General features: G+C 35.0%; 1 protein-coding gene across 2 annotated transcripts in view; it reads left to right on the top strand.

The window, feature by feature from the left end:
- Positions 1 to 19,922, top strand: part of TMCC1 (transmembrane and coiled-coil domain family 1) — a 124,930-nt gene that overhangs the window by 5,785 nt on the left and 99,223 nt on the right. Inside the window, exons 2-3 of one of the 2 annotated variants that reach the window (XM_070936879.1) lie at positions 5,730 to 5,785; positions 11,189 to 11,436. In XM_070936879.1, the coding sequence (XP_070792980.1) occupies positions 11,230 to 11,436 (207 nt within the window). In that variant the 5' untranslated portion in view covers positions 5,730 to 5,785; positions 11,189 to 11,229. Of the gene's footprint in view, positions 1 to 5,729; positions 5,786 to 10,720; positions 11,437 to 19,922 lie in introns of both variants that reach the window. The other variant, XM_070936878.1, reaches the window with a different exon arrangement.

Below are 19,922 nucleotides of genomic sequence, written 5' to 3'. Positions count from 1 at the left end.
CTGGGCAATGCACAAATATAAAAAATACATCTAATTAGAAGAAAAAAACACATGTTCATGGTTTTTTGAAAGGCCAAGAAAGCTGGGTCCTTCCATATTTCCGGGCGGGTGGAGCGGTAGATACAGAAGGCAATTTCATAAGGTAAGTGCCATGACAAAGAAGGTGCCACTCCAGGTGGCATCCCCTTTTGCAAGCTCTTAATGGGATGGGCTGAATTGATTGGAGATAGATCGTCCCATAAGTAACCTAGCCCAATGCCATGTAGTGCTTTAAAGATAACAACTAGTTCCTTGAACTGCATCTGAAAGCCTACTGGGTACTAGTATAGCTCACAGAGCTACAATGTTACATGGATGCTCCATGTGCATCCAATATGACATGTGCAGTAGTCCATTTGATAGATGACCATGGCATGACTAACCATGAGCAGTGCATTCTGATTCAAGTATAAGCACAAATGGCACGCAAGATGTATGTATGCAAAGAGTTTCTTGGTCACCTGCTTGAAAAGGAACTGCATATCCAGGAAGATTCCAAGATTGCACATGAGTGTTTCCTAGGAATATATTCTCTCATCTGGAGTTAACTATAAACAATCATTTGATGGGAAGCCTTAAAATCAGAGCCACTCAGTTGCGTCAGGGTTGAGCTAAAGGTTATTCTTCCCCATACAGCCTTCATACACTGTGGAAGCATTTGATGGCATCCTGGACAGCCTCAAGTAAAGAGGTATAACTGAGTATCATCAGTGTACAGATGATATTTGACCCTGCACTGACATGTAGTTGCTCAGTAGTTTTACATACGGTACAAATTTTCTGGGTATGGTTTATTTCTATCTCCCTAGAAATACAGGATATATGTATGTTATACAATATGCATATGTTATTCTTTTCTGTGATTGCCAATGTTATGGAAAGTAGAGGGAAAAAATGAGAGGTAATAAGCAAAAGGCAGGAAATAAGTGAAAAAAAAGTGAAGTGATAAGTGAAAAGAAAAGAGAAAACTTATGCTATAGACATTATTAGATGAGTCTATGAATACTGTGATATACCACTCACCAAAGCTTGTATAAGTTTAGGCTTTTACATAATGCCTCTTACAAAGCTGGTTAAGGTATGGACTCACTTACTTTAGTTATATCTATATTACAGAGCATTTCCTGCTAATGGCAAGGACATAATATCAGTCAGTTTGGGCATAATACATGATGAATGAATAATATACCATATTTTTTGGAGTATAAGACGCACCGGAGTATAAGAGACACCTTAGTTTTTGGAGAGGAAAATGGGGGTGGGGGGTTGGATTCTGCCTACCAGGTATTCATCTGGCTAGTCCCAGCACATTAGTTCACTCGCTGGGTTTGAGGTTGGGGCTGGTTGGGGCATCAGCTTCAGCACATTACTTCACTCGCTGGTTTTGAGGTTGGGGCTGTACTTCTAAAACACAGCTGATTGTCGGAGGGAGCAACAATTAGAAAAGCAGGCAAAGCACGGAAGATCATTTTGCTTACATTGGGGCTGAAAAATAGCTTCAAAAGCACAGCTGATCCACAGAGGGAGCTCCAGTGAATAAAGCAGGAAAAGCGCGGAAGGGGTAAGAGAAGGCAGCAGCTGTTCCGGGTAGCCATTTGGGGCACAGTGCGGTGTTACATTCGGAGTATAAGACGCACCCAAAATTTTCAGCCTCTTTTAGGAGGGAAAAAAGTGCGTCTTACACTCCGAAAAATACAGTAATTTAATCTAAAAATGAATTTTGACGTTTTGAGAAGAACTGGATGTCAAGAGACAGTAGAAAAAGTTTACAGAAGGAGCAACTGGTTAAATATTTTAACCAGTGCTTGAGATAAACATATTATTCAGGTTTAAATGTTGTACTTTATTGCTTTTCGAGCACTGTCATTGATCCTGGTGTACTGATGACCAAAAAAAACCTGTTTTCACACCATACGAATGGTATTATATCTGAGGGGATATTTCCTTTCTAAACAGTTTCACAGTAGCCTATTCTAGTTATCAAAATGAGGGATCAGGAAAAAAGCTAAGCTTGCACTGTTAAATTTTGACTGTAATTGTCTATAGTGACCAACCTGAAGAGGATTTGCTGTGAGATGTAATTTTGCTAATACAAAGCTGGATAATTATGATCACAAGACTTACCATATTTTTCGGAGTATAAGACTCACCTACCTTTTTTGGTGAGGAAAAGAAGAAAAAGAAATCTCCTTCTGCCTCTGCCTCTGAGCAATTTTGCCTAGTTGCAGCAGCCTGCTTTACTTTCATTTTCGTTTTCAGCATAGCTTGATTAGCAACAAGGGGGAAAAAAAATCTGCTCCAGCAATTTACCTCTTTGCAGCAAGCAGCAGAGCCCTGCACAGAACAGCTGAGAGCAAATCAGCTGAGAGTCAGGAGGCTGACCCAATCAACTTGTGCTAATTAGGCTGTGCTGAAGCTGAAAGGAGCTGTTTTTTTCTTGCTGTTTGCTTGCAAGGAGCTAAATGCTGCAAGGCACAGGCTAAAGGGTGGGGGCCAGTGGGTGGGCGGGGCTACATTCAGTGTATAAGACGCACCTAAATTTTCACCCCCTTTTAGGGGGGGAAAGGTGTGTCTTATACTCCGAAAAATAGGGTATATGTCCCTCAATAACTCTCCACATTCCATGGGTGATATGGGGGGGGGAGTATTGCAATATCACTGAGAACCTCACTTATTTACATCTGAAAATAGAATGGTTAAATTAGAACATACTTTCCCAAACTGAGATGTACCTCCCTTGGTGAAAAGCAATTGGAGTCCAAGGGAAGTGAGGAAAAACCTCTTAGTTACTTGGTTACAATAAATGCAGCTTTTTCAGAGTTGTGTTGTATTGCTTTTGTTGTTCATTTATATTCATTTTGTTTTGGATTTTTAGGGGGGGGCTGTGTATATTAAAATTACACTAAAAATAAGTGTGATGGTAAAAAGTTTAGGAACCCCTAGATTAGAACATTTTCAGGATTACACAAGGTGAACAGTGTAGAACATACAATATACACTTTTATGAGAATGTAAAAAGAATAGAGTAATTGATAGTACAGTGGTCTACACACCCTGTTATTAACACAGCTGCCTGCAATTTACTGCTGGTTCGAATCTCTCCAAGGCTCAAGGTTGACTCAGCCTTCCATCCTTTCTAAGGTAGGTTAAATGAGGACCCAGTTTGTGGGGGCAATAAGCTGACTTTGTATAAATATACAAAAGTATGAAGGCTATTGCTTAACGCACTGTAAGCCGCCCTGAGTCTCCGGAGAAGGGCGGCATATAAATCAAATTTTAAAAAAAAATTGTTTTGTATGTATTAACAACTGCAATTAGCAATTAAGGCGATATTCTTCCAGGGGGTCACTTACATTTTCATTGTATCTACTTCCCTTTTTCCTTTTCCAAATTCCGTCTATTTTCCTTTGTCTATTTAATTTTTTTTCTGCCTTGAAATAAACTTGATTTCCAGCCAAAAATAATGGAGTGATTGTGATGTGGTCATAAACTGCCAGCTAAAAGCAAACTGTTATTGTAAAATTATCAATTCCAAGTCAATGGATTGTTGGGACCTTTTATGTAGATGGTTTGAATCAGCTAGGATTTGTATATTCTGTGCTAGTAACATAGTTACAGAACATGTCTCAAATTAGTTTTTTTCGTATATGCTTCATAAATCTGGTTTTATTTATATCCTTCATATCTCTAAGACAATTTGATATCCATATCTTGGTATCTTTATTTTTTTATATTACTGATTTTGTCTTTTGTCCCTATAACATTCAGAATATCTATGAATAAATTCAAATATATATTTAAATGATAACATAATTATCCATTTTGGAGCTCAAAATGGCACTTCTATGGAAGTAGATGTTAGTAGCAACAACTGCCAGTAAACACACTGTTGAACAGAGCTGTCAAGTATTACCTTCTGGAATTTTAAGTGTTTTAAAAAATACCATTATGAATTCTTCTGCTTACGATTGTTTCTTGTCCATTAAAAAAGATAGCTTGTTTGGACTAGATTGTTCAGTAGTTTTGTAATAATATGGAACATATTTATCTTTAATTGTATAGTGTGTTTTAAACTTTTGTAAGCCATAGGTAAATGAGCAGTATTAATTAACCATTACCTTTTGAAGCATATTTTTGGTATTGTACTGTACCATTCCCTCAGGCTTCTGAATCTGTTTTTCAATTAGCAGATTCTCAGATTTTCCTCCAGATTTATATTGCTTCCAATGAAATAATAACTAGATAATAAGCAGTACAGAAATTGACCAAATAGTGTTCACTGGACTTGTTTATATTAAGTTGTATGTAAACACATACATTAGTAAGTAAATTTCATTTGAGGCTTCTCAGTGGTATCAGTTTTGTTGCAATGTCCTAGAGTCAAATTTCATTTTCAGTTTTAAAGCTGTAACTATTAGGTTGACTCAGCTTTCCATCCTTCTGAGGTGGCTAAAATGACCCAAATTGTTGGGGGCAGCAATATGCTGACTCTTAGAGAGGGCTATAAAGCACTGTGATGCGGTATATACGGTAAGTCTTAAGTGCTATTGCTATTTGAGTGAGTATTCAAACTCTTTCACATGTCATTACTGTAATGTACCTGTGTAAAGTAGATTAATAGTATCATCTTAAATCAGGCTGTCTAAATTAGTCACAATATTGCTCATACACTTGTCTAGGAACTGTGTGCCCCATAAACTTTCTTAGAAGAAATGTGTTTTAAAAATATAGTCTGTCAAGGTATTTTATATATTATTGAATAATTGTATATTATACTTAAATGTCTGATAATGTAGAATTACTGTTTATACTTTGATAAATCAATAGTAAATCTCATAATGGTCAACTCAGCAATGTAGTATATACACATCTATAAAATACTTCCCATTATTGAATAAAATTTGCAAATAACATATTGGACTATTTTTTGGCATGAGTTTATATTTAATCAAATCACTGATGCTTTTAGCAGAAATGTGGGGAATTTAAATATCCATGTATGTCTTCCTATCTCTTTGTGTACCTCAAGATTATTCTAAACCATGAGAGAATAACATACCAGTGACACAGTTATAATGTCTTGTAGTAGCCTCTTCATAATGAAAAGTATGGCTCTGATCATAGAAAAAGTTGGGTATCCCTTTTTTTTTTTTTACCAAAACATTACAGCTTAATGAATTCTGAAAGCAACCTAGACCAATATCAACATTTTACTTAAAGTTTTTCCAAAACTGAATTCTTTTCATATTGCTACAAGATTATAATAGTAAGCTGTTTAAATAATTTTATTTTTAAATTGAAAGTCAGTTTAAAACATAAATAGATCTATTCATTTTGGTTCTGGTGCTGTAAGTTACAAAGGAAACCTCTGCTTGAACAAGTGCATTTGGAAAATTCAGGTTGGAGAAGCTGCATCTTTCACCAATTCTGGCAATTCATTTCAAGATTGTTTGGCTGCAGGGACAAAATACAGCATTGTAAAGGAAGCTCACATTCAGCAAAACCAAAAATTGCAGATGGCAGCTGGTGCATAGGCGTCATTGTATTTTTCTGTTCTCTGCTTTAGTGACTATCCTGAGGTCAGCTAGAACTTTACACTTAGCACAATGTATGCTTTGAGGGCATTGTATAAATCACATTATTCTGATATGGAGGGTTCTGTTACTAAGATTTTTTTTTCCATTCCCAAGCTGCTGCTTGAAGAGGAGCCCCACCAGCTATTCATGCTTAAGGATAAGTGGTGGAGGTAAGAAGTCACTTCCTAATTTATAGTTAAGATAACAGATATTTTGTATTATTATTTGTTCATATGAACAAAATACTGTATTTTTATATACAGAATTTGAAAAATGTTGCATTTGAAAAGGAAGATCAACAGATGGAAAAATGTACAGACATGTGAGAATTTTGATGAGTGCACAATTTTTTTAAGCAAGCTCTAGTATTGACTTAGTTTGTTAGCTAAAATGTAGTGCATTTCCTCCAGCCTGTGCTGCATAAAGAGATCTGGTCTCAAAAGTATTCTTAATTGTTAGATTAATCAGCAAATCGGATATCTTTCTTGGCAACTTAGAATTACATAAGGTTGAAAACTGACCACTTCCATTTCCACTGTTAAACAACTCTCTCCCAAAATAGAAATACATAATTGAAATTCAGTTACTCTTGTCACAAAATTTTCACTGTGTTACTTTGGAGATAGATGGGGATAGATTTAACTATGGAAATGAGTCTTTCTATTCCTAGTTTTACAATTTGAAAACCAGTCAATTATCAGGCTACTTTGCTGCTTTATTTCTGCAGTTCAGTATTAAGCTATTTATAGAAATTTGGGAAATGAAGATTGCCTATTTCTGGTCTAATAAATCTGATTAAGGCCTCAGTACAACGTGACAAACCCATATTGAATGCACATAGCATTTATAGCTGATGGTAAATGTAGAATTTAGTACTGTGACAATCATGTTACTCACCTATAAACATCTTAGTGATTCTACAGCACATTCAAATATAATTGGTTTCAAGTAAAGCATAAAAGATATTTTTTTCTGAGAATATAATCACTGTGTAATAAACTATAAAACTTAACAGGGGAATTAGTTTGACTAACTGCAAAAAGAGTGAATAGTTGTGTAGCAACTTGTACTGTTCTATTTGCAAATGCAGAAAGGTATAAATTATTTAACCAGGGGAGTCTTATTAAACTCTAGATCAGTATTTCCCAGGTGTGGCAACTTTCTGGTATGTGTCTGTAGAGATTCTCAAGTCATCCAGGTCATGGTTATCTCAAAGGTGCTTTTTCAGGAGGCAACCGGACTTCCTGTTTTTTCTTTTGAAGATGTTTCACTTCTCTTCCATTCCCCACTATCCTGTCAGAGCTGAAGAAGCTTCTTGGATGAGAAGCAAAATATGTTCAAAAGAAAAAAACAAGAAAGTTCAGTTCCCTCCTGAAAAAGCATCTTTGTGATATCTGGTATGTGGGTCTCAACTTTCAAAATTTTCATCACTGATCAAGTTGACTATGGAATTCTGGGATTTGTGGTCCATCTAAATAGGAGTTGCCATAGATAAAAAACAGTGCTCTAGATCAGAGGTCTTCAAACTTGGCAGCTTTAAGACTTGTGGACCTCAACTCCCACAATTCTCCAGCCTGCATAGCATGGCTGGAGAATTCTGGGAGTTGCGATTCACAAGTCTTAAAGCTGCCAAGTTTGAAGACCTCTGCTCTAGATAAACGATGCCTTGCAACTTTTATTAAACTTGTGCTCTTTAGAGGTTTTCACGTTTTCACTTGTACTAAATATTTTGACAGATGATTTTTCTGAATTTGGATTAATGTTGGAAACTATAACTATGCTTTGCATGCTTTATGATGTTTGCATCTTAATAATACTACAAATTTTATGCATGTGGCTCTTTTTAACAACAACAAATCAAAATATCTTCATAATTGTTCTTCACGTTGTTCTTACTCCTTTATGGGTTTTAAGGTTTATGAGGGGAGTACTAATGGTATCTTAGCTTGAGGATTTATTTGTCTAGATAGTTTTTTTAAAAAATTGAGATAGGTCATTTCAGTTTTTGTAAATAAATTAGCTGAAAATGATATCACACAACCACTTTGGCCATCATAATCACATGCTCTATTAGATATTTTCTCCATTATAAATATATCATATTTATGGATATAGCTTAAAACTACGTTTTTTCAAGGTTTAAAACTTTATACGAAATGTTTTATCATTTTATAAAGTTTTTTGCTTGTGATCCAGATTAAACTAAATGTTTAATCTAAATGGATCTTTATGTAGTTTTCACTGTTTCCAGTAAGTTTCCTTTCTAGCAGTTTTGCTTCAGCTCTGCCTGGTTCTTTTTTCTACTTATACTGTTTACCTGTTTCTCCTGACCGAAATTCTTGAAGAACAGATTTGTTCCTAAAACTCTAAACTAGATGCACTTGTGCTTCCATTTTGGCTTAGCAGTAAATTTGTCCTCATAAACCTGCTGACTTTGCTTACAAGTATGGCTAATTTGGATCAATAGCTTGGCTATCTAAACTGACAACACAATGATTAAATAAATGTACAAAAACAGAATTCTGGTTTCATTTATGAATGATCTGAAGACATCATTAACAACAAACAATGGCTTCATATTCTTGTGTTTTCTGAATGGATAAGGCCAGAGACCTCTGCTCACATTCATAGTAAGAGTTTATCCCAACAGTTGTTTTAATGGGCTTTCCTTTAGGCCATGAAGTGGCACAAAACTATGCAGGCATAATTTGATGTCTCCTGTCAGACTCAGTAATGAAGCTAGTGAGTGCTACTGTCTTTACATCTTCATTGAAAAATTAAGGATAATTTAAGGAAAGCAATTAGAGGATTTCCTGTTTTCGTAACATGGAGTGAGGCTGGAGCTAAGAGAGGAGGCATGTTTTGACCCCTGTGCATAGCTATATGTCAGAACCTGATATTTGAATTAGAAACAGATTCCCAGTAAAACAGGAGAAAGAACTACCCTACAGATTATCTGCAAAGCCCGATCTATGGTCATGAGATGATGGAAGCTGTAGTCAAAGCAGGAGTCAGCTTTCTCGAGCAAGTTACTACACTTCAAGCAGTAGTGTTGCTTCATTTCTCTTCACTTCTTTTCCACCCGTTAATAGTCATGACATTCCAAGCTTGGTATCAGGAAAAGATGGCCAGAAAAATGCTGCTTCCCCCATTTTCTTGTCATTGTAAGGAGAAGTACAGAATGCCACTGGATGAAGCAGGATGGAGTGTTCTGCCATACAAACTCTCTAACAGTTGGGTCACTTTTTGCACATATCTAGCAGTCTTGCATTAAGCATCTAAATCGGGTGTGTGTGTGTCAAACTCACGTCACGGCAGCATCCCGTGACATATCGTGACTTTTTCCCCCTTCGCTAAACTGGGCGTGGGTGTGGCCAGTGTGTGACGCATCTGGCCCACAGGCCGTGAGTTTGACAGCCCTGATCTAGATAATAAATATGGAACCAGCCTAATGTCTGATCAGTGCTTTGCAAAGTGACAGGTAGACGTTAGGTAGGCGTGATCTGTCCTGTTGCCGAAATGAAAATGGTGAGAAAAGTCACCCTTGTCCAGAAGTAAGGGGCTTGCTTGCATTTGTCAAATACGACAAATGAAGAGTTGGGCAGATCCCAGCCTCTGCTGATCACTTCAGTGGCCACCAAAGTAGCATAAACCATGCATACAGCGAGGCTTGTGTTGGGAGATGATGGAAAAGCCCATTATTACATTGGATCAATTAAATACTAAGTGAGACAGCCTCATGGGATGGGAATGAAACAAATGCTGTATCATGAGAATAAAATAGGAATAGTTTATAGATGAGCTTTAAGCATAATTGATTAGGCCACAAATTGTTCACTAGCCATATCAACTTGTAGGTGGAGCCAGTGAATGTGAACAAGAACGATTTATTGCTTAGCCATCCTATTGTATTAGACAGTGTAGCTGTACCAAGGTATACCATATGAGAGATGTAGAAGCCTGAGAAGAAGAAAAAAAAACCCAAGAAATTTTGGAGAAAATGTTTATCCTTTTTTCTATTTTCATTTTTCCCTCAAGACATCCCCTCCCCCCCAAAAAAATCTAAGGAGGCAGATATAAATTTAAAGAATACATATATATTATTTGTATTTCTTTTTTCAATAATGCTTTACATGATTAACATGTGAAATACATTATACTAGAAATACCAACACCTTATATATGAGTCGGAAACAACTTGATGGCAGTTAATCTTTGAAATGGTAGCAAATTTTTTTGCAACAAATTTGCAAAATCCATGAAAAGGTTAAAATTAGAAGTAGAAGCTGCTAATACTAATAGTACTTAAGATTCAGATTCTAAAAACAAATTGTTAAATGTAAGAGTTTTGAGCCATGTTTCTCACTATATAACTTTGTTTCCTCTGAAAATTAAAGGTTTTTATGCTGGGGTTTTGGCTTTATTTTTTTGAATATGTGCCTTGATAAGATTGTTAATAATTATAATTTTTCACAGCACTAATTGCTTGCCTATCTGCCTGCTTCTCAAAATGAAGAGATGCTATATTACTTGTAGCATGATTTCTTACAATAAGTAAAAATAAAATAAATGTAATCAGTGCATTTTAATTATTGGAATTATATTTTTTTAAGATTCATACTACAAACATATTTTACATACAAAATATGTATAATATTTTAAAGACATTAATGATAGATTTTGTATATATTTCAGTTTGTTCAGTGTTTGTGTTTTACCAAAACATGGGAAAATACTTTTTTACCCATTGTTTAAATTTTTGGCAATATTATACCACTAGATATTTCCTACATTATGAAATAAAATTCACAGTTTCATATCATTTTGACTTTTTTTCTGCTTCTAGCATAGCAGCATTTTTTTCAGGGAAGCTTGGCTTATAGTTTTTGGTTCTTTCTTTGAACATTTTTCCTAATGAAAAACAAACTATTCATAAGTTGTATGTTCTGCCCTCAATAGATAATACATTTAAATCTCCATGGTAAAAAGATGCTTCATAGGGTGCTTTAGAATTTGAGGGAATTGTAAACTAATTGCATGTTTTCACCTGGATATATTATTAATCTGTGCATGATGGATAACTTTAGGTTTTTCTTTAACATTAGATAAGCATGAGACCACCGTGGCACAGCTGTATGTATATGCACAATTGAAGCAATTGCACACTTTATTGGCTGACAATCTTGGCATTTTTTAGCAAAAAACAAAATTTAAAGACCCAGACCCAATACATTTGAGTTTGACTTGTCAAATAAACTTGCGTTGTCACCTGATGGAGCCTTCTAGTGATGAACAACTCTATGATGACCCTGATGTTGGAAACAAAACTCAAGATCCAGAAAACAAAAGGCAGCATGAATCTGAACAAAAGCTGTCAAAAATTACCCACAATGCCTTGGAGAACATTAATGTAATTGGTCAAGGTTTGAAGCACCTCTTCCAGCATCAGCGTAGGAGGTCATCAGTATCTCCGCATGATGTTCAACAAGCTCAGGTTGATATGGAACCTGAAACAGAATTGGAAAACCAAAACACCTGTGCTGAAATTGATGGTGTCTCTACCCATTCTACAGCTCTGAATAGAGTTCTCCAACAAATCAGAGTGCCACCTAAAATGAAGAGAGGAACAAGCCTTCATAGCAAACGGGGCAAGTCAGATCTTCCGAAAGGAAGTCCTCAAATCAACAGGAAGTCTGTCCAAGATATTAATTCAGGTCGTCCCAGATCCTCATCTACTACTGATGCTCCATCTAATTTATCAATTCTGGAGATGGCCTCACCTATCTGCTTAGCTGGTGACGATGTTGGATCAGTAGATCGGGTGAGTATAGAAAAATTTATTTTACTTATACGATATTTGAAGTGCCATTTTTTAAAGTGTTGAGGAAAAATAGAGGCCACATCATTTTTTTTCCTTGGCCTATCATACTTTAAGGAAGACCATATAAGCTTCATTTAAATAAAAGAATACATTAGCAAAACAGCTATACTGTATTATATATATATATATATACTGATTTTGCATGATTTTCATATATTGTAAGCTGCCTTGACATCTGGTTTTGAAGTGTAAGCATATAAATCTAAATAATAGTATATCTTGCTGGAGAATGTAAATACTCTTGAGTTGTATTGTTTTTAGAGCTTTTAAAAAGTCTTTGGACAAAGTAGAAGCCTATCGTATAGATCATTTCAAAAATAATATTAACCCCCCAATTTTTTTTATATATATATATCAGTTTAAATCCATAAATATATGGATTTCTGTAAAGTAGCCCAACAATTCTACTACTACATGACATTGCAATTGTGGAGTTTAATACTTGTAGATCAGTGGATTTCTTAGCGATGAAGCACAGTCTGCAGTTAATGGTTAACAAGCTAAAGGTAATAAATAGATAATACAGTCTAATTTGCTCTTCTATATTATTTTAATATTCTAAATGTAAAATTATTTATCCATGACTTAGAATTTACCTCACTCTCAAAAATAATATTTAATTTATTGGATTTATGTAAATTATATTTAGAACCTTGACAGAAATCTTTCAGACTTGGCCAAAAGAGTGAATTGTCTTTAATCACTTGTGAAGGTGTTGTAGTGGCATTTGAATTGAAGGAATTGGCTATTCTGACTCTTGCTGCTGAACCTCTTGCTGATATTTGATATCACTAAATCCAAACCTAAACTGAATCCTGGTCAAGCAAATAATTCTGTTCTTTAGAATATCTACAAGAATTTTGAGCATATTTAGAATACATTTCTAAGAGACGTGAAGGCCCCTATTAACACTAGTGATTAGTGCATCTGTAGTAACAAACAATACATCTTTCATTTCACCCTCTCTTCTGCAGAAGTGTGAAGCCCAGTGAAATACAATCTAATGAGAAAGGCATATTCTGTAATATGAACGATCTGTAAAAGTAGACATGGCCACTGCTTTTACCACTTAAAACCATTAATGTAGCTCCATCGTTCAAAATGTATGGCGAGTCTTTACTCTTAAGATTGTATCTTAGTTTTATGAATTTTAAGCACATTTACATTTACTTTATATAACTACAATATAAAATCAATAGCATTAATTAGAACGTATTTGGCCAACAAGTTTTCCTCTGCCTCCTGCCTTTGACAATAATATGCTGTCTATTCAAATATTCTGGATAATTTGCTTTGTATGAATTTTTTACAAATGGCTTTTCAAGTTGCAATTTATAGAGAAAGCCTATATCATGAATTCCTGGTTAAAAAACAAAAGAGTTGTGAGGTTAAAAATATTGACAGTTATCTGACCTAAGAAGTTTAAGAACTTCAATTGCTATTCATTAAATTAATTCTATTAAGTTTAAATTTACTCTTGAAGATAAAAGTGACTTTAATAGTCATTCATCAACTACTAACATTTGATATGCACTCTGTATGGAATAACTACTAAAAATGGATACTCAGAATCTTTTGAGACTCTGTAATGTAATGTTATGTATTGTGGCCAAAGCCCAGTTATCTTTTGAAATATGCTATTATTTTAAAGAAGTTCATGTATTTTCCAGTAATGTGAAAAAATAGTCCGCAAGTCTGGGGTTTGAAATCCTGCAAAATGAAGGAAAAACAAAGGAAGAATTATCTCTGTAGATAAATCTGCCAATTGTATTAAATCATTATGCATTGCCTAGCCTTTCTCCCTAGTCAGAATATAACAATTTATTGAAAGGATTTTAGGATTGTGTATTTTTTTCTCCATCTGCTTGAGCATTTTCAGGATGTGATTATTATTTCATTGCCATGTTTGTATCATGTGTATTTCATTCCTCAGGATTAACAGGCTTGCCAGTAAATCATACGTTAAAACACAAGCATTCAGTCTTTGCCATTAATTTGCAAACTGAATGCAGTTTATCCCCCTGTTTAAATTTGGTAATGTCTCTCTTAATTCAGACAGATTAATTCTGACATTTCTGACATCCAGTAGAGCAGTTAGCGTATTTAATGAGTGCCCTATAAAACCAAGCATAGACTATTTTATTATGACAACTGCAAGGGCTTTCTATTTTGTTGAAACCCCCAGCTGTTTTCTAATCTCAAAATTGCAAATACAGTGTCACAGGCAATAATTTTTCCATTTAAAATCTGACCAAATGTTCAAACTCTGCTATAGCCATCCAGAAACATTTTGCTTAACACTGAAGAAAGAATGTGCATATATCTTATGTTACCTGAAATGTAAATGCAATTTGATAATTTTACATTTGGTAGGGAGTTTGTGGTTTTCCTGATTTATATTTAATTCACTTAAGTAGTTTGGCAATGAAATGTCTTCTGTTTCCCATTTTTTGAATTAAAATTGAGAATACAAGTAGCATAAAATATTCTGTGAGGCATATAGTTGATAAGTATAATCTTCTCTCAATAAGAAGCCATATGTTCATTTAAGTTCTTTTTTTCTTTATTGTCTTCAGCGTTTGAGGGTATTGGAAACAAAAACAGAATTCTAGATTGAATAGTAATTTTAAATGCAGCTATTTTATTCAGTAGTGATAATAAAAAAGGATGCAATTTGTTCGAAAGAATAAAAACAATTGAAAAAGAGGCAGAAAAGTTACAAATACTCATTCCTTCTCTGAAATCCAGATGAATTATTTGATACAGTTGCTGCAAGAAAGAACAAATAAAAGCAATGCTGTTGTTGCTGTCCGTTAACATGTACCCAACCGAATAGATATGGATGATGCCTTTTGAAAGAAAATGGCAGATCTTTAAAACAGGGAAGAAATTTTAGCAGTTGAGTGCAGTAATTACTTTGGTATTTGCTGTGAGACAGATTTGGTCTAGTGCTGTCTATCCAGGCATCCTTTATTTGTGTTGCTGACAGCTTTCTCCTTCAAAGGGTGAAGGAAGACACAATAGGATTAATATATATTTGACTTCATCTTAATCAGTCGGGAAGACTTAGTTTAGGAGGTAGGAGGAACATGTAGTTGTGAGGAAATGATCATATAGTGCTGGAGTTAATGATTTTAAGGGAATTCAGAACTGAATGAGATCAAGTGCCTCGTTGTTGTTTTTTTCCAGAAAAAAGATATGTCAATTAAGTCAGGGCTTTGTAAGCAGGCTCCCATGGTAGAAGAGGCTAATGGAGAAAGAAGCTGGATATGGATAGGGAAACTAGAGAAGGCAACCCAGAAGACACAGTTCCAATTAGCAAAAAGAAAGAAAGAAGACAATATGACAAAAAAGCTAATAGTTTTAATTAAAACTAAACTATTAAAAGGGTTAATAAAGATCTGAAAAGCAGATAGCGATGATGGTGATGGTGGGAGGAAGGGACATAACAGTTACCCACTGTTATGAGCTGGAATGAAGAAAGCAAAAGCTCAGAAACACCTGAGTTTCAGCAAAGGATGCTAAGGGTATTGCAACGGGCGTCTTTGCATATGTTCAAAAGAAAAAGAAAAGAAAAGAACCAATATACAAACTGCTTGGTAAAGTTAGCAAAATGTTAACATAAAAAAAAAAATCTTAAATTCCTAGTTTGATTCATTCTTCTCCAAGAAAAGGGATTTGTAATATAATGATACATCCCAATATGCGTTCTTGATTTTTAAGAAGTTTGAAAAAAAAACCTCAAACAGATTTGTAAAAATTCCCATGAATTATGAGTAAGGTGTGGTCACTTTAACAGAAGGACAGTTGTATGGACAGCATTCTTCTTCTAGAATAAGAATGCTACATACCAGGCTTGAAAATTCTTTCAGTTATGATGACAAACCCTCAATTTGTAATTCTATGGAGGAATTTTGGTGAGTTTAAATTATAAGAAATTTGCAGGCCACCTTAATTATTAAAGGTGTGGGGATTAATTTGGTGGTTCTTTTAAGGAGAATATCACTTTTCTTAAAGAACTGGAACCCCCCACTGCAATAAATAATCAAAAGCCAGAACTGTTGGAATATCATCTCATTATAGATGAATACTGATGTACCTTAGTTAACTGAGCTATTCATTGTATCACACACAATGAATACACATGAATCTCAGTCAACAAATGTGCATCACGAGTTTGTGACTCTTAATTGGAGAGCTATCTTGTAATGATTTAGCACAGCTTTTCAGTTAAGACTCTTAAGCTTGATCAGTGTTCACAAATAATATTTCCTTTGTACAGTATAATTCTTCAAGCAGAGTTATACAAAACATGTGATTCTGCTTGAGTGATTATTTTATTATTATATTATAGAGAAACTCCAGTGGTAGCAAATCTCGATGCACTAGAATACTACCTAACCGAAAGTGCTGAATTATTTGTTAAGAGTGAAATGAGTACTGAAAGTTTCTTAAGCTTGCCTTTAGACCAAACAGAACAGTAATAATTGGAGCACAATAATATGCAAAATGATTAAATGAACAATCTCTCTTGGAATAGTGGTCAGTAGAAAATTGAAAATTTAACTGAAGAGTCATGGACGAAGAACCAAATAGCCAAGGACCTGAGGGTGAAGTAAGTAAAAGAAAACATTGGAAGTATCGTATTAAGGTCTTAGATGGCAATAAAATACAGTATCTTAAGACTATTGATAGAATATAAATGTACCTCCAGTGGAAGAAATTAAGACTTCTTAGTTAATATAACTATAATATGTTTGATTACTACTGTCTTTTATTTTAATAATACTGTTTTGCCCAATTAACAATTTAAAAATTCTCTTGTAAAAAGAATAATCTTTATTGCATAGCTTTTATCCATTTTACTCAGAACCTACTATGTGACACTGCTATTGAATTCCTGATGAAGATACAATGGTTTTGCCTAAACAAATGTTTTCTACTATTTCATGCCATGCCATTTGACATTGTTAAAATTTACTGCCATTCCAGTGGTCTTGTATTTCTCTGCATTACGTTAATTTATCAGTTTTTGGTTAGGTAACAGTTTTTATAGTGCTAGGCAATTGTGTTTACCTTAACAGCAGAGAAAATTAGATTTCATTTGGTAATGAAATTACCAACGGGCCTGGTAGCTCAGTAGACTAAAAGCATTGTGATTAACACCAGCTGTCTGCAATTTCTGTAAGTTCGAATCTCACCAGGCTCAAGGTTGACTCAGCCTTCCATCCTTTCTAAGGTAGGTTAAATGAGGACCCAGTTTGTTGGGGCAATAAGCTGACTTTGTATAAATATACAAAAGTATGAAGGCTATTGCTTAACGCATTGTAAGCCGCCCTGAGTCTCCAGAGAAGGGCGGCATATAAACCAAATTTAAATAAATAAAAATTAAATAAATAAAAAAGTAATGATGCAAAATGTTGTCTCATATGGATTTACATATATTAAAGTGAAATTATGCTGGACAGACAGAAATTGTATGCATTAAGGACTATGTTGTATTCAGTGAGGAGTTACATCCTAATATACATGTATCAAATATGTTTTGTAAATCAAAAATATAATTTATAAGCTGGAAGACAAAGAGGTATCTTGGAGGTTTTTTTCTAGTTTGTTACTAAATATTTTGTAGGTTTGGCTTTGTTGTGAAAAGAAAAAAAGCTTAAACTTTAAAGTCATAAATAATCTAGAAAAAGAGGGTTTTGTTTTGTTTTGTTTTGTTTTGTTTTGTTTTGTTTTGTTGTTTGTTTTGTTTGAAGCTGGTTTGGTTCTTTCCCCAGATTTTCCAGAACTCTTTTATTTATCTTGTATGAATTCAGGCTATAACAACCCCACTACGAACAATTCTATCATAACGTTTTGGGTGTCCTGATAGTTTTAAGAAACAAAAGCTAATGTTTTGTGTGTTCCATAGAAGAAAACAGTAGAACTGGTAATAAGTCTCTGGCTACTTTGTGCTTTATCTGTAAAAGTAGGTGATAATAGTGTAGGCCAAGTACACCCAACTTCAGATTAATGTTTGTTTGTTTGTTTTAAAAATGTATATAATAAGCTGTAGAAGACTGCAACATATGAGCCATGAGCATTATATTAACAAATTCCCTTATTTCAGTATTGGCTTAATTTTTTATAAGAACACATATGCATACTGCACATTTTTGTATTTGCAATCTCTGTGCAGAGATCAACAACTTTTGCTGACTTTGTCCAACTAGGCAGTCTTCTCTGTGTAGCATGACATGATTTTAGAACAAAACCACCTGGTCTCATCCAGACCAGTTATTACTGGAGCCAGCAGCAATAGCGGCTGTCATTAATGTTTCTTTTGATTGATGTTGAGATGAAAGTGTCTGATGATTATTTTAGACAAAAGGGAGTGAGCAGGATTTTAGTCAATGTCCAATGGCAGTTTGAGAATATCTAATAAAGGCAGCTGGTTTTAAGGGTAATCAGAAGTTCCATCTTCTCCACATCACCTATTTGATGACATCCTCCCATCTGGGATCTGTGACTACCTACTGCCAGGAGTTTGATCCTGACCAGCTTAAGGTTGACTCAGCCTTCCATCCTTCTGAGGTTGATAAAATGAGGACCAGATAGTTGGGGGCAATATGCTGACTCCATAAACTACTTAGAGAGGGCTGTAGAGCACTATGAAGCAACATATAAGTCTAAGTGCTATTGCTATTGCTATTTTGTGGGAGTGCAGCACACCATCAGGGAAATACAGCCAGGTTCAATTAGGAACATCAGTAGTCCCACAATAAAGAGAGTATTGTATCTATTATTATTCTGCTCACTGAGGTAAAGTAACATAAAATCCATACTACGATATGCAAGAACCTATAGAGTAGACACTTCTTTCTTCACAAGAATGAAGAATCCTTCCAAGAGATGGGATATGCTTGTACTTACCAAAATGGGGGCAGTGTTAGAATCTGACGTTTGGCTCTTGCTGCCTCTGTAGATGAAGCACATAATATTCCACGTGGCTCACGTGGTTAGGATGCTGGGCTGATGATCAGCAAGCCTGCATTTGAGACCAAAGTGCTGCTATGTGGCAGGGTGAGCTTAAAACATATCTATGCCAATTGGCATGGAGCTCTGAAGGAGAAGCTGTAGGCTGAAAATGATTGGTACAGTGATAAAGAAGCACAACTGCTACTCTGCTCAAAACCCACTCTCAGTGTACATACAAACAATAACAGATAACATAACATAATCATGATGGTAGACGGTAATAGGAAAGATAAGAAGGATAAAAGTTATGCAGTTATATTTACATGGGTAAATATCCTTAGACAGAAGACAGTGCTGTGGGAATTAGGTGTTCAGCAGAGTGAAATTCTGTGGAATCTGACATTAGCATAGTTTTATAAAGAATATGTGTCTTCTCTCTATGGTAGAAGCAATCACAACATTTTCTCCATATGATTCTAAATGGCATTGTCGGCATTTGGTGCTGTTGTCTTCCAGAATAAGGCATTTTGCATAATAAACTGCAAAGTGGGAGCTATTTATAGCAAGCTTTTTCAGACTGTGCCTCATTGTTATGTGCTATTGTTGCTATTGTCAACGTCCATGGAGTTGTAGCTGAGGTTGGAGCTGGAGCCATTTTGGGAGCATCTTCAGGGCTCCCAGTTTCAGTGCGATAGTAGCCAGTTATCAACCCTGCAAATCCTAACCTCCCACACTTCATCTGCCATATGGGAGAAGTCCATAACTTTAGCATAAAGTACCACTTAGCATGTATGAGTCCTGCAATGGCAGATGTCCTATCCTCACTAGACGCCTACCAGGTGTGAAGCTGTGATAAAGGAGAAGTAAAGTATACAAGCTGACCTGCTTTGGCCATAGTGAAGTTTATGCTGCTATCTCTTGAAGTTAATTCTAATATAATACTATTATTACAATGATTATTTATTAATTATTAGTCAGTTAACCATATCAAAACTTGAGCACTACCATAGTAAAATAGAATAAAATGAGATAAGGTAAGATACAGTGAAATGGGATAAAATAAACTACAGTGAGATAAAAGCTAATTGTGCTAGCTCCAATACTTTCCCTATATAATTAATTGAAAGGGTACTTACGGTCTGCTGAAAGTAGTGTGTGAGGGAATTTTTGCAGCAGCTGGCAAATAGTTATCCAAAGTCATCATTTGGGTAATATAATGTGTAATTTCAAATATTTTTAGCCATCCCACCTATTTTCACTCTACTCCTACAGCTGTAACACTTTGCTGTTTCAGAATAGCAAACACACAAAATAAAAACAGATTATTATAAGAAAAGGTAGAAAAGATAATGCCAATATAGGCGAGTCTCCAGTTTTCAAAAGCTCATGAAAATGATGACAAAGTAGAAACTATTGATAGTGCTTCAGAGTAAGTAAATGAGAGTAGACAATATTCCATATGGCAA

This window comes from Pituophis catenifer, unplaced genomic scaffold, assembly GCF_029215685.1.
Source record: "Pituophis catenifer annectens isolate HBS135680 unplaced genomic scaffold, rPitCat1.0.hap2 SCAF_2, whole genome shotgun sequence".
NCBI classification, from domain to species: domain Eukaryota; kingdom Metazoa; phylum Chordata; class Lepidosauria; order Squamata; family Colubridae; genus Pituophis; species Pituophis catenifer.
This window is presented reverse-complemented; position numbering and strand designations above follow the sequence as displayed.